At 43.5% G+C, this 15000-nt stretch overlaps 1 protein-coding gene across 6 annotated transcripts in view; it reads left to right on the top strand.

Annotated features, from left to right (window-relative positions):
• LOC123499140 (phosphatidylinositol phosphatase PTPRQ-like) overlaps positions 1-15000 on the top strand; it is a 20426-nt gene that overhangs the window by 2483 nt on the left and 2943 nt on the right. The window contains exons 3-16 of one of the 6 annotated variants that reach the window (XM_045246800.1): positions 6507-6791; positions 7860-8132; positions 8612-8872; positions 10161-10448; positions 10630-10917; positions 11054-11191; positions 11416-11562; positions 11671-11958; positions 12107-12238; positions 12373-12513; positions 13217-13443; positions 13715-13944; positions 14209-14593; positions 14648-15000. The exon at positions 14648-15000 is cut by the window's right edge and continues 2943 nt beyond it. In XM_045246800.1, the coding sequence (XP_045102735.1) occupies positions 6507-6791; positions 7860-8132; positions 8612-8872; positions 10161-10448; positions 10630-10917; positions 11054-11191; positions 11416-11562; positions 11671-11958; positions 12107-12238; positions 12373-12513; positions 13217-13443; positions 13715-13944; positions 14209-14593; positions 14648-15000 (3436 nt within the window). Of the gene's footprint in view, positions 1-6506; positions 6792-7859; positions 8133-8611; positions 8873-10160; positions 10449-10629; positions 10918-11053; positions 11192-11415; positions 11563-11670; positions 11959-12106; positions 12239-12372; positions 12514-13216; positions 13444-13714; positions 13945-14208 lie in introns of all 6 variants that reach the window. The other 5 variants (XM_045246799.1, XM_045246798.1, XM_045246802.1 and 2 more) reach the window with 5 other exon arrangements.

Genomic DNA, 15000 nt, shown 5'->3' with positions numbered 1-15000 from the left:
AGTAACCACAGTGAATATGAAAACGCGTCCTGGTACTGAGGAGATTAGGCCTACTTGTGGTTCTCCCTAATTTTCAACGATCATATCCATCACTACATGTTTTTTTGTTTTATGTCTTTCAAAACGTTTCGATAATTTACCACTAACAGATTACTGAACCCATTCCATTTATTTCCCGATCTGTTTGAGAGTCAGTTTCTATTTGTATATATTCAATTCCATTTCTTTTGATCTTGAGTCGATTTGATCTTGTAATATTCTGATTATTGATCCTATTCTGAGTATTAATACTAATTCAACCTTAACATGTACTGGTTCCTGTGAAATAATAGGGTTTTTTTTCTGTTTAGATTAATTCATTTTATTGATTTAGTAATGAAACCGATTATGTTTCTACTGTTGTGTTCGTCTTTTGTGTTCATGTCAGTTTTATGACGAGTTGAAGAGAGAGAGAGAGAGAATTAATGTTGTGTGTGTGTGTGTTTGTGTGTGTGTGTGTGTGTGTGTGTGTGTGTGTGTGTGTGTGTGTGTGTGTGTGTGTGTGTGTGTATGTGTGTGTGTGTGACTGAGTGGGTGAGCCTGTATGTGTGTGTGTGTGTGTGTGTGTGTGTGTGTGTGTGTGTGACTGAGTGGGTGAGCCTGTGTGTGTGTGTGTGTGTGTGTGTGTGTGTGTGTGTGACTGAGTGGGTGAGCCTGTGTGTGTGTGTGTGTGTGTGTGTGTGTGTGTGTGTGTGTGTGTGTGTGTGTGTGTGTGTGTGTGTGAGTGTAGGTGTGTGGGTGTTTATACGTGAGTAATAAAACATACAAGTGTACCTTTTGATTCAGTACTAACAGTCAATCGTCGCAATGCAATACACGGGACGAGGCTAAGAGTACACGATGGGTTTGCAATGTGTTATCACCGTATCTTGTGTGTCTTGTAACCTTTGGCCATTCTCTCTCTCTCTCTCTCTCTCTCTCTCTCTCTCTCTCTCTCTCTCTCTCTCTCTCTCTCTCTCTCTCTCTCTCTCATTATTTATACCTATCTTCCCCATCTTTGTTAATCATGTTACTTTTTTTTCCATTTTCTAAAGATAACCTAAAAATAACCTTCGTATTCCACATTCTCATCTACCTCCTTCTCCTTCCTATCATATCATATCAATATCTTCTTCATTACGTATCCCTCATCAACCCTCATTCAACCTTTTTTTCAGATATCATGCGCTCCTCCGCTTTTTCTTCCTCCTCCTCTTCCACTAACTGTTTATTTTCTGCTCTCTCCTCCTGTACTTTTATCATGTGGCTATTTATCTATCAAACAGCCTTGTAAAGACCTAAAAATCAACAAGTGTGGGGTATCCTTTTTTTAATTCTCCTCCTGCTCCCCGTTCTGCCTCTAAAAGTTCTCCTCCTATCTTATACTACATCAAGTCATTGCCGATTATTTGTTCATTATTTTTAATCAACCTTATCTCCTTATCATTCATCCCCTAACTGGTGCATGATAGGCGGCTGAAGAGGGGGATGGTTGGGTCTTTGGTAGTTGGCAGATGTACGGTGATTTAGATTTTGGAACAACTAGTAAACTTTGGAACTCTCTGCCTGATTCTGTATTTCCATCTTCCTACGACTTGATTTGTTTTAAGATTGAGGTGTAAAGCTATTTGTCCCTGTCTTTTGGTTAATACTTTACTAATGTTTTAGGGAACTTGCATTCAGTTGGACCTTTTTCCTAATGTTTTGTTGCCCTTGCCTTGTTTTCCTCTACATGAATTGAAAAACTACTGACTCTGCCTGACTAACTAGTATACTTTTATCATCCATCCTTTCTATCCTTTCTAGGCTGCCAATAAGTTCTAAATACGCGTCGTTTCTCCGTTTGAAAGTGCTTGAATACCCGCCGGCGTTCCTTCTATTTAGCGTGTCGTAATGTGCGGGTTCCCACTGGAGGTACTTTACTTAGCATCACGACATCACGAGGTCATAATATACGTAACCTGCGCAACGATAACTGATTAGTGAGAGGATGTGTGTTTGTTGTCCGTTTTTTTCTTTTTCCTTCATGGTGAGGGAACTAGTGATGTTTGTGGAATCGCTGCGGTGTGATGTAGTTCAGCTTTGATTTACCTCGTTCCCTTCAACAAGACTGAATATAATCTCTCTCTCTCTCTCTCTCTCTCTCTCTCTCTCTCTCTCTCTCTCTCTCTCTCTCTCTCTCTCTCTCTCTCTGTGTGTGTGTGTGTGTGTGTGTGTGTGTGTGTGAGTGTGTCGAGTGGGGTGGGAGAAGCAATAATCTCGGCCACAGAGGACCATTAATCTGACCCACTGTGAGTCACTCAATAATTCAAGACAAAAATGAACCAATGAGCTAGTGAACCAGATCCAAATCCTTATCAGTCACGATAAGCCATAAAGATGACCCACAGTAAGCCACTAATCTGAAGTACAGTAAGCCATTAATCCCAGTTGGGCACTCAAAGTAAGCCACAGTAAGCCATTAAGATCAACAAGAAGGTGGAATCAAGCTGGATAACCTTTGTCTTGATAAGCGTGATGCCGCCTGACACAGTAATGACATCGGAAAGGCTCCACCGCTCGCCTTATCTTCTAAAGGGTGATAACAAATAAAGGCTGTCTCTCTGCTGGCATTCCTTGTCCCCTTTGAATCTAGACTATGCTGATGTCAATGGTGATGATGAGGTGATGGTGATGGTGGTAGTAGTAGTAGTAATGCAGTAGTAGTAGTAGTACTAGTAGTAGCTGTTGTTTTTAGTAAGTGCTGTTGTTGTTATTGTTATTGTTGTTGTTATTGTTGTAAAAAGTGGTAATAGAAATGATGGTGATAATGGGGAAAAAAGTATTTATACTGCCAGCTTCTGTATTTCCATCTAGCTAAGACTTAAACTCTATTAAAGACTGATATTTCAAGACACTTATCCCCATCCTCTTGGCTAACCCTCTTGACCCTGTTCCTGGACTGACATCACAGTGAGCTTTCTTTGTTTAATAATTTTTGTTACCCTTAGTTACTTTTCTTTTTTTTACATAGGAAGATGTGGTAAAGTCTGTCTATTCTAAACTGAATTCTGGTTCTTGGTCTGGGACGAAAATACCCATTAAGAGAAATAGTCTGTTCTAGTAATAATTGGGTTGTTCAACGGAAAACAAATATTATACACACAAAATGAATTATGTCATTGTTGTTGTTGTTATTGTTGTTGTTGTTCTTGTCGTATATTTTGAAAAATAACACAATAGTTCACTTCCTCAGACCGAGACCACCGGCCAGTTTAGAAAAACTAGACTACAGTAGTAGAATTAGCAGCAAAAGTAGTAGTAGTAGTAGTAGTAGTAGTAGTAGTAGTGGTAGTAGAAGTGGATTTAGTAATAGTAGTAGTAGTTATAGTATTAGCAGTGATAGTAATAGTAGTGGTAGTAAAAGTACTAGTAGTAGTGGTAAAAGTACCACCAGTAGCAGCAGTAGTAAGCAGTAGCAGCAGCAGCAGCAGTGCAGCAGCAGCAGCAGCAGCAGCAGTGGTGGTGGTGGTGGTGGTGGCAGCAGTGGCAGTAGCAGCAGTGGCAGTAGCAGCAGCAGCAGCAGTAGCAGCAGTGGCAGTGGTAGCAGCAGCAGCAGCAGCAGTGGTGGCAGTAGCAGTAGCAGCAGTAGCAGTAGCAGTAGTGGTGGCAGCAGCAGCAGCAGCAGCAGCAGCAGTAGCAGTAGTAGTAGTAGTAGTAGTAGTAGTAGTAGCAGTAGCAGTAGCAGCAACAGTGGCAGTGGGCAGTAGCAGTAGCAGTAGTAGTAGTGTTGTGGTGCAGTAGCAACATTAGCTGTAGTGGCAGTAGTAGTTGGTGGTGGGTGGTGGTAGTAGTGTGGTAGTAGTAGTAGTAGTAGTAGTAGTAGTAGTAGTAGTAATAGCAGTAATAGTAGTAGTAGCAGCAGTAGTAGTAGTAGTCTTGTCTAAATCTATCCTGAATAGGAAAATTCTCAAACATCTGTCACTTCACAATCTTCTGTCTGATCGCCAGTATGGCTTCCGTCAAGGTCTCTCTACTGGTGATCTTCTGGCTTTCCTTACTGAGTCTTGGTCATCCTCTTTTAGAGATTTTGGTGAAACTTTTGCTGTAGCGTTAGACATATCAAAAGCTTTTGATAGAGTCTGGCATAAAGCTTTGATTTCAAAACTGCCCTCCTACGGCTTCTATCCTTCTCTCTGCAACTTTATCTCAAGCTTCCTTTCCGACCGTTCTATTGCTGCTGTGGTAGACGGCCACTGTTCTTCTCCTAAATCTATTAATAGTGGAGTTCTTCAGGTTTCTGTCCTGTCACCCACTCTCTTTCTATTATTCATTAATGACCTTCTTAACCAAACTTCTTGCCCAATCCACTCCTACGCTGACGATACCACCTTACATCTTTCCACGTTCTATCAGAGACGCCCAACACTTCAGGACGTCAACAGATCACATGGGGACGCCACAGAAAGCCTGACTTCTGATCTTTCTATGATTTCCGATTGGGGCAGAGAAAATCTAGTAGTTTTCAATGCCTCAAAAACTCAATTCCTCCATCTATCAACTCGACACAACCTTCCAGACAACTCTCCCGTCTTCTTCAATGACACTCAACTGTCTCCCTTTTCTACGCTGAATATTCTTGGTCTGTTCTTTACTCGTAATCTTAACTGGAAACTTCATATATCATCTCTTGCTAAAACAGTTTCTATGAAGTTAGGTGTTCTGAGACGTGTCCGCCAGTTTTTCTCACCCCTCCAACTGCTTACTCTGTATAAGGGCCTTATCCGCCCGTGTATGGAGTACTCTTCGCATGTTTGAAAGGGATCCAGTCACACAGTTTTACTAGATAGGGTGGAATCGAAAGCTTTTCGTCTCATCAACTCCACAAGGCTTTCTTTTTCCTCTCATCCCTTTTCTGTCCAACTCTCTAACGCAAGAGTTAACCAGTACTCTCAGTCATTCATCCATTTCACTGATATACTGTGGAACTCCCTTCCTGCATCTGTATTTCCGAGTTCCTACGACTTGTCTTCTTTTAAGAGGTGGTATCAAGGCATTTGCTCCAGAATTTTGGCTGATGCTTTTGCACTTTTTGGAGAGCCAGCACTCAAGTGGGCTTTTTTTTCTTTAATCCTTTCTTTTTTTTCCTCGACTGGCCCTCTTCCCTACATAAAAAAAAGTAGTAGTAGTAGTAGTAGTAGTAGTAGTAGTAGTAGTAATAGTAGTAAGACAATTGAAAAAAATACTTGCAAAAGAGCTGAGCAGAAAAATCTGATTTATTAAAGTAAACGAAAAATGTGTGTGTGTGTGTGTGTGTGTGTGTGTGTGTGTGTGTGTGTGTGTGTGTGTGTGTGTGTGTGTGTGTGTGTGTGTGTGTGTGTGTGTGTAATTCACTGTTTGATCTGCTGCAGTCCCTGACGAGACAGCCAGACGTTACCCTACGGAACGAGCTCAGAGCTCATTATTTCCGATCCTGGGATATGTCTGAGACCAGGCACACACCACACACCGGGACAACAAGGTCACAACTCCTCGATTTACATCCCGTACCTACTCACTGCTAGGTGAACAGGGGCTACACGTGAAAGGAGACACACCCAAATATCTCCACCCGGCCGGGGAATCGAACCCCGGTCATCTGGCTTGTGAAGCCAGCGCTCTAACCACACTGTGTGTGTGTGTGTGTGTGTGTGTGTGTGTGTGTGTGTGTGTGTGTGTGTGTGATTCACCTCGGTCGTCTGCTGGTCACCCAGCCAGTCTTCCCCATTATGGAGCGAGCTCAGAGCTCATAGACCGATCTTCGGGTAGGACTGAGACCACATAACACACTCCACACACCGGGAAAGCGAGGCCACAACCCCTCCCGTACCTATTTATTGCTAAGTGAACAGGGGCCACACATCAAGAAACTTGCCCATTTGCCTCGCCGCTTAACGGGATTCGAACCCGGCCCTCTCGATTGTAAGTCGAGCGTGCTAACCACTATAATACGCGGTGTGTGTGTGTGTGTGTGTGTGTGTGTGTGTGTGTGTGTGTGTGTGTGTGTGTGTGTGTGTGTGTGTGTGTGTGTGTGTGTGTGTGTGTGTGTGTTTTCACTGTTTGATCTCTTAACGAGAGCCAGAGCTCATTATTTCCGATCTTCGGATCGGAAATAATGAGCTCTGAGCTCGTTCCGTAGGGTAACGTCTGGCTGTCTCGTTAGAGACTGCAGCAGATCAAACAGTGAAAACACACACACACACACACACACACACACACACACACACACCGCGTATTATAGTGGTTAGCACGCTCGACTTATAATCGAGAGGGCCGGGTTCGAATCCCGTTAAGCGGCGAGGCAAATGGGCAAGTTTCTTGATGTGTGGCCCCTGTTCAGGTGTGTGTGTGTGTTCGTGCATGCGTGCGAACCTGTATGTGTTTCTGTCTGTCTAGCTGTTTGTCTTTTTTGTTGTGTCTATCTGAAATCCAGAAAAATAGGTGTAGATTGCCTTACAATCTACCGGCAGATGCAGCTGGAGATAAACCCGACCCTCCTCCAGACTTGACACTGGTTCCTTCGGGGCCATCCATCATGCTGGTGATGTGGGGGGAATCCTCCAGTGCTGATGTAGACCACTACTATGTGTATGTGGAGGACGAGGACATGAACGATACAACTACTCGTACTCATAACTTCTATATGTGGGAAGGTCTCGAAGACTGCACGATCTACACTTTCGGAGTGAAGACTGTGTTATCAAGCGGAGTCATGAGTGACCCAGCCTTGGCCGACGGAGAGACTGATGCCGGCTGTAAGTTGCTCCTCTTGTGTCGTGCTTCCAGGTTTACTACGTGAGAAGATAAATCACTTTGCAAGAATAAAAGTGCAGCAATGCTTCTGTCCACCAGTTAACTCACTCAAAAGTTGTCACACAAGCAAGCTTATCTCACCAAGGCAGTCAACACGTGGGCGAGACACTGTGCTGGACTTAGCGGTGGTAAAGTTTGTAAGCGTTATTGTTACCAAGGGAAAGAAGCATACTAATTTACAATTATAAATGTTAGAATCAAATAGTGCAAAATTACCCATGTTTGGCAAGTACTCATGGAAATGCAAGGGGAGCTGGAGCTTTCCAGGATGAGGACTACAATAGGCAGGATAGTGTCCCAAAAAACAAGAAAATATTCGTGGAAGAATACACTCCAGCAACAATTCCACGTACTTCTTCCCTACTTGACTAATATGGTGAGATCTGACCCTGAGGCAAAGGAACGCCTGGCTGGCTGCATGTCGGAACACATCGCGCCTTGCTAACATGAAGAATGGTAGGAGTCTGGTCTGACTTGGTAGCGGCAGGACCGTCTATGTCCGGAGTCTTAACCATAATATTCCTTTGAATTCAGTCCTCATTAATTTTTGATATCACAATCTACTGACTGCGTTTTAAATGTCAACATTATTTTTTTTATTACTACCAGCGTCTCCAAACGGGTTAGCTTAGTAGTTGAAGTCCTCCATTACAGAATTTCTCTCCTCTCATCGCGAGTTAGAAACATACACTTGACTATGGGCGACCCAGCCACATATATATGTCATCACATGGACACTTCAATTCCTATACAAGGACTCACATACAGAATATGAACAAAGAGTTAGGGATCCGAACTTGTCACTTTTCTTATTCTTAAATTTGTTGGCTTAGCACTTTTCATTATCATTCCGCTCTTTTCTCTCTGCTTTGATTTTGTATTATTTTCTTTATATATATAATGAACCTCACTGCATGACAGTTATAACTGAAACACTGACAATACCTGGGCATTGTACAACGTTACTGCATAGCCTCACCAAGCAATGCAGAGAATGTCATTCACCACAGACCCGCCAGAGCCACAAGGACTCCGCGTGGGGAATTATACCTATAACGCGGTGACGCTGGTGTGGGAGAAGCCTGCCACACTGTGTGACATCGTACAGTACAGAGTGACCTACCAGAACAATGGATCCCTGCCCAAGGATACTCTGGTGGACGAGACAACAGTGGAAGTGTCACAACTGAAGCCAGAAACACTCTACACCTTCAGCGTGTCCGCTTATACATCACTGGGGCAAGGACCTGCCGCTTCCATTACCCAGACCACAATGGCAGTTCGTAAGTACGAGTCACGCAGGACTGTAAGCTGCCTTACTTGTATAACAGTATTATGATTTGTGCTGTCTTGTGTTAGTACAAAGGAAATGTTTAACAAATAGTAACCGATGGGTTGTTACTCAGTGGGTTCCGAGTCTAATGTTAACTAAAGAAATCCTTGGTGTTCACTATTTCACTGAGAGTGTTCTTGTGTTTTCTTACATGTGTTTTTTTTTTTCATCCTTTGTTTATGTGTGCTTATGTCTTTGAAAGGGTGGCTGCCTTTGTGTTTAAAGGAATATGCCAGGGGAAGGAAGGGAAGGGACTCGTGACTCAAGATGTAGTTGCCAAAACAGGAAAAGTTGCATTGGAAGTTTATCTGTTACGACTGAGTTGTTCTCACAAATGATGAATTGGACGTGTTTTGCTCAAACACTAACTCAGCATGTCCCATACTTCTCTACACCACCCTGTCCTTCATCTGTTTTTTTTTGCCCCAGCCGGCCCTCCTCAGGACCTCGTCGCCGAGGGAGTCAGTTCCTCTGCCATCAATGTCAGCTGGTCTCCACCTGTCGTGACACCAGAAAACTATTACGTCTCTGTGGAAATCGCTGGTATATATGAGAAGAGAGTTTTCGACACCCAGTACTTGGTTGAGAACCTGAAACCATGCAAGACATATGAGATCATCGTCAGTTCCTATTACATCGAGACGGGCGAAAGTTTCCCAGCGAAGGTCCTGGGTGAAACAAAGGGCGACCGTGAGTACAACACAGGATTACTAGAAATGTTTCCTCTACGAACGTTCTATTGCTGCTGTGGTAGACGGTCACTCTTCTCCTCCTAAATCTATTAAAGCTAGTGCTTCTCATGTTTCTGTCCTGACACTCCCTCTCCTCCAATTATTCATGAATTATCTTATAAATCAAATGTCCTTTCCTCTCTTTCGCTAATGATACCACCATACACATTTTCACGTCTTTTCAGGGACAATCAACACATCAGAAAGTAAACAGATCATGCTGGGAAGCCAAAGGTCGCCTGACTTCTGGTTGCTCTAATATCTGATTAGGGGAGAGAAAATGTAATACCGTTCAATACATCTAAAATCTTCCATCTATCAGCTTGACATAATCTTTCATACAACTATTCCTTCTTCTTCAATGACGTTCAATTGTCCTCCTCTTCTTCAGTAAATAGCCTCGATCTGTCCTCTACTTATTATCAAAATTAGAAACTGCTTTTTATCTCTAGCTAAAATAGTTTGTATGAAGATATGGGTTCTGAGTCGTCTCTGCCAGTTTTTCTCACCCCTCGACTAGTTTTATTCATCGTGTTTTATCAGATAGGGTGGAATAAATGAAATTTTTCTTATGAATTCCACTCTCTGAATGACTGTCTTCAGCCTCTTTCTCACCGCCCCAATGCTATCTTTTACCCTTATTTTCATACCAACTGCTCCTCTGATAACTTGCCAGCAGGGTGCCTCACCTCCTCCCGCAGCCTCACTACACAAGAACTTCAGTTTCTCTTTCACGCCTCTTTTGTCTGCCTCCCAAACGCAAGAACTAAAAAGTACTGTTATTCATCTATTTTTCAGTTAGATTCTGGAACTCTCTACCTGCTTCTGTATTTCCTTCTACCTATGACCTAAAATAGTTTAAGAAGGGTGATTCAAGACATGCGTCCCATTATTTTTCCCTTGGCTAGCTCCCTCTCACCTGCTCTGGGATTGACATTTAAGTTAGATTTTTTGCTAAATCGTTTTTATTGCCCTTGGTCAGTTCTTCACTTTCACATAAAAAATACAAGAGCCTTCCATCTGCCACGCCCGTATAAAGCATACTTGCCTGCCTTCACCCAAATAATATGAACCAGATGCAAAATTTTGTGTTCGTAGAAATGAAGGGATTAACATGAGAGAGAGAGAGAGAGAGAGAGAGAGAGAGAGAGAGAGAGAGAGAGAGAAAGAGAGAGAGAGAAAAAAAAAATTATTCAACATTCTTATTATATTCAAAGTCAAGGAGTCTTTCCTCATTGCACCAACAGTTCCGTCGGCGCCCACAGACTGTTCAGTTCAAGCATATAAAAGCTACATCTCCGTAACTTGGCAAAAACCCTCAAGCTACTGCGCCCTGGGACCTTACAGCGTGGACTGGACGGTGAAAAAGTTATGGGGAGATGGAGAGGAGAAAAGCTACAACGAAACCATCATCGGACTCTCCCACTCGATTTTTGACCCGCCGCCCTACCACAGCTACACCTTCGAGATCGCTGCCTCCGTTGACGGCATCTTCGGCGACTCCACCTCGTGCAGTGGCAACTCCCTCGATACAAGTAAGTGTGCCTCTGTTTGCCTCACTGCTGCTGTCATGTCTGTAAGACGCAGTGCCAGGTACTCAATAAAACAAATAAATAAATGGCTAATTGAAAAATAAACACTAAGTCCATTAAGAAGGGAAAAGTATAGTAGTAAGAAAGAAAGTCTGCTTGTTTCACTTGGACCTGTTTTCCACAGATCCGGGGCCACCGGTGCTCGTGTCCGTGGTGGCGGAGGCGAAGGGTGAATTGCGAGTCACGTGGGAGCCTCCTGTCGAGGAGAATGGACAAATTATTGAGTACGGAATATTTGTAGATAGTTCAACCAACTTTATGAAGAATGTGAGCGGGGAGGTGCACACCACGACCGTCATTCTGAAGGAATGTGTCAGTGTCTCCCTCTCTGTGGCGGCTCGTAACCACGCTGACAAGGATGACGGGTGGGGGCAGCGGTCTGAGGAAAAGGAGGTGATTCCCCCTGGCGATGGTGAGTCAAGACAAATGAAAAGTTTGCACGTTGCAATGCGAAATCTTAACGCCTTTAGTTTGCGTGCGATCTTTTGTGTGTGCTCGATTTCAAGGCAATGATTTGTGCAGAATGTTATACTCGTGCTTTATTTCAGTGTTGCCAGATTCTGTAGAATGCTACAATTCCGCGCGTTATGTGCAGGCGTGTTGGCTTCCTTACAACAAATACTGTCCAGTGTCGCAGTACAACCTCCAGTGGGAAGGAAAGGTGCTCTGGTCACCTGGCACCACAGGTACTCTTTGCCTCCCCTTTATCTGTTAGGGTCTGGCCTGGCACGTTGTTGTCTCCAGTCTCACATCTCACTCTACCGTGTAGTAATGTCCCTGAAATGAGCCATCATTTTGCCTCTTATAACATTTGCAATAGTGTGTTTGTGAGTGTTTCACTAATAGTAAGTATGATTTTCTTTGAAGATATTCTTTGATGGTGTTTTGCAAGACATTTCTACTCTTACAGACTCAAACAGCACGACGCTAGATTGGAGCTCAGAGAAGTTTTGCTACAACATTTCTTCGATTCCCTACACAAATTATAGAGTTAGTCTCAGTGTGGGCACGAATACGGAGAAATCTGTAACCTGCTCCTCCACAAGTCCCATGGCAGGTATGTTTTGTGTACGTCATGATGATCACGCCTCGGTGTGAAGTACAACTTCTGGAGGCAGGCACAAGTTTGAATACCGTGCCACTTTACAGTTGTATGTTTTCGCAGCTCCTGGACCGCCGACGCTGGAGGAGATTCAGGCAGAGAACCTGACAATCAACGTCACCTGGAAAGAACCTCAACAGAAGAATGGAATCATTAGTAATTATCGAGTGGAATGGACGGACTGGGATGGTAACACTGACTCTAAAGTCACAGACGGGAGCACGTATTCTTATCAAATAATGTTAAACTCGTGTGGCGGGGAGGTAGATGTGATAGTGAGTGCGAAGACTTCTGATGTTGAAGGATTTGGAGAGAGATCCCAGCCAGGAAGGGCTTTCCTCGTGAACTCAAGTGAGTTTTGAGGCAAAAGTCTCGTGTACTGAGGTTGTTGATTCAGACACTTGGTAATGAATACTAGATTGTGATTGATATTGAAAGGATTTGAAGCAAATGTGTGTCGTGTGGCTAATGAAGTTAATTGGTTCTATTTTTTCCTTAGTCTCGCACTTGTCATGTAATGCCATTGCGCCAGACGAGGTAGCACTGAGCTGGGAGCTCCAGGATTCGAAATGTTCGGTCGACTATTACAACGTTACGTGGAGCTTCAATTCGCTTTGGTCTGATGACAAAGGTGAGGCACTTCTATGTTATGCTTGTTTGGTGATTGATGGTGGTGGTAGTGGTTGTGGTGGTGGTGGATTTGGCATTTCATATGAATGATACAGAGATGAAAAACAATCACTTAAATACTGCATCGGATTACAGGCTCGGGCTTTCTCTCTGTTAACGGGAATGATTTATCCACCACTGTGGGAAATCTGATCCCTTACTCTGAGATATCGGTGGCGGTCCACGTCAGTAACTCTCCGCAAGCAGAAGATTGCAGCACCATAACGCAGGAGGAAAGTAAGTAGGTGATGCTTACTTATGGCATAAACCGCCAGGTGGGTAAGGATGTGTTCACATCAGTTAGCGTGGCACGTGCCGCTCCGTCCAGTGTTGTGTACATTTCGCACTGATCTTTGTTTTTCTTTAAATTTTCTAAGAATCTTTATTTGGCTTTTTGCTTGTACCCTCGTTTTTTCTTACACTTTAAGGTGTGTCCTGACATGAGAAAGTGAAATGTTCCGGCCTAAGTACGTACTTTCCAGTAAGGGAGTATTGGTGTTCTATTTCTCCTTTACCATGTCTCATAATTGAAGAATTGGCCTTCACATAATTGCATTGTCATTGTTTGTTTTCGTGGCACATTTCCTCACTGTCTAGCACGGACACGTAGGTGTGGTGCCCTGTGCATGGCAGTATGTGTATCATCAGTTTTCTTGTTGGTATGTGCATATCTTCCATCATAGTCTCCAGATCATGTACGCTCATATGAGTTTACAAGCTTTTAATGTCACCAAAGGATTTTTAGGAGATATAGCCTCACAGTTAAATATGTCATATATCAATGTTGCAAGAAATTGGTCACTAAAGAGGAAAACAGAAATGTCAATTGCAGCACTTCGTGATATCATGATGTCAGCAACTAAGATCCCTTTTTAGTTTCATTGCACAGAAAACATCAGCTTCCAATAATATGCTTCTTTTTTTCTCATTTCTTGCATAGCCTCTGGTCCTCCAACAAACTTACATCAAACAGCTAATGACTCTAATTCTGCAACGGTTGAATGGTCAGAACCTAAGGAAGTACGAGGGAAACTTCACAGATGGCATCTCACCTGGAAAACTAAGGATCATGATGAAAATATTGGTGAGGCGAACGTGACTCGCGAGATCACGACATATCAGATCACAGGACTCTCTTCATCCGGGACGTACGTCGTTTCAGTCATGGTAAGATGCCGTGTTAGTTTTAACATAGTCATGTCTTGTTATTGAGAGAGATGTAGTCAAGTTGATGATGAAAGCATTATTTAGTAAAAGAAATCATCATCATCTACGGGGGCATTTAGCTCTTGATACTCGTAAATAGCGTTTCGAGATGTGTTAGTTTGTGCGTGAGAGATGGTTGAGCATATCGCAGGTGCGGTAGCAGGTTCTTTCCCTTCCACTGATGTATCATGTTGACCTGTATTGTTTACATAGTCTTCATCCTGAATTGTAGGCCGTGAACGGAGCAGGGGAAGGGGAGCCAAGTACTATGGATGTGATAACTGCATACGTTCCAAAAGAAACTCCTCTTGGCCTTATTCTTGGAGTGTCTATCGGAGGAGGGGTTGTCTTGATCCTTCTGGCGGTTGGAGGGTTTGTTTTCTACAAGAAGACACACCAAATAAAACAGCCAAGACCTGCACCTTTCATGCCAGACATCATCGATTCCGATAATGATAAACTGTGAGTAAAGTTATCTGAGGATGGGGCCTGTGTGGTACTTTGGTATTCTCCTTATGTGGACGATTATAGCTTGATTTGTTCTCCTTGCCTCGCACGTAAGATAAAATGAAATGTGTATAGAGACGGTAAGAGATCTTACAACAGAAACATATAAACCTTGATATCAGAAGTAATGGAAATCATAAATAACTGTGCAATCGCTATAATCCCTTTCATCATGACAAGACCGCAGTTGATGACGCCAATCCACTTTTCTTTTCACAGGTACAAAAGACAGCACCAGAGCTCAGCCAATCAGCGACTTCAAGGGGAAGGCGAAACCATCGACTTTGGAACGAATCGAGAGTTGTATCCAGATAACACCATGGATACGGATCCTCCGAATGTAACTCAAGATGGCACAGGTGACCACCAGAGCATCATCGTTCCAGAGATTACAGGGAAAGTTGTCCTTCAGCCTCAAGTGACGGCATTCGACAGACGGCCGTCCCAGATGGTGAACATAGGAATGAAAAATTTTGAAAAATATAGCGGACGCTCCTCCCAGCCAGTCATATCTGCAGCAAATGAACGGAACAGAAGACCCTCCCACCATGTGTTACAGGACAGGCCTAACTTGGGAGAATTCGGAAGACGTCCCTCTCAGCAAGTAGACTTAGGCAGGCATAATCCAAAAGAATTCGGAAGGCGTCCCTCTCAGCAAGTAGACTTAGGCAGGCATAATCCAAAAGAATTCGGAAGGCGTCCCTCTCAGCAAGTAGACTTAGGCAGGCATAATCCAAAAGAATTCGGAAGGCGTCCCTCTCAACAAACAGAAGTAGTTAGACATAACATGAACGAATTTGGAAGACGTTCCTCACAGCAGATAAACGAACGGCCAAGACCGATAGATCAAAGGCGGCGCTTCTCTCAGCAGATTGAACCAGGAAGGTCGAGGTTAGAGCAGGACAGCAGACGGCCTTCACAGCAAAGAGAACTAAATAACCATAACTTCCAGATAGAACTTGCCAGGCGGGAATATGAAAGACGGGCCTCGCAGCAAATAGAACTGGGGAG

Source organism: Portunus trituberculatus, chromosome 49, assembly GCF_017591435.1.
Source record: "Portunus trituberculatus isolate SZX2019 chromosome 49, ASM1759143v1, whole genome shotgun sequence".
Lineage (NCBI taxonomy): Eukaryota > Metazoa > Arthropoda > Malacostraca > Decapoda > Portunidae > Portunus > Portunus trituberculatus.
Note: the sequence above shows the minus strand (reverse complement) of the source record. Positions and strands in the feature narration are given on the sequence as shown.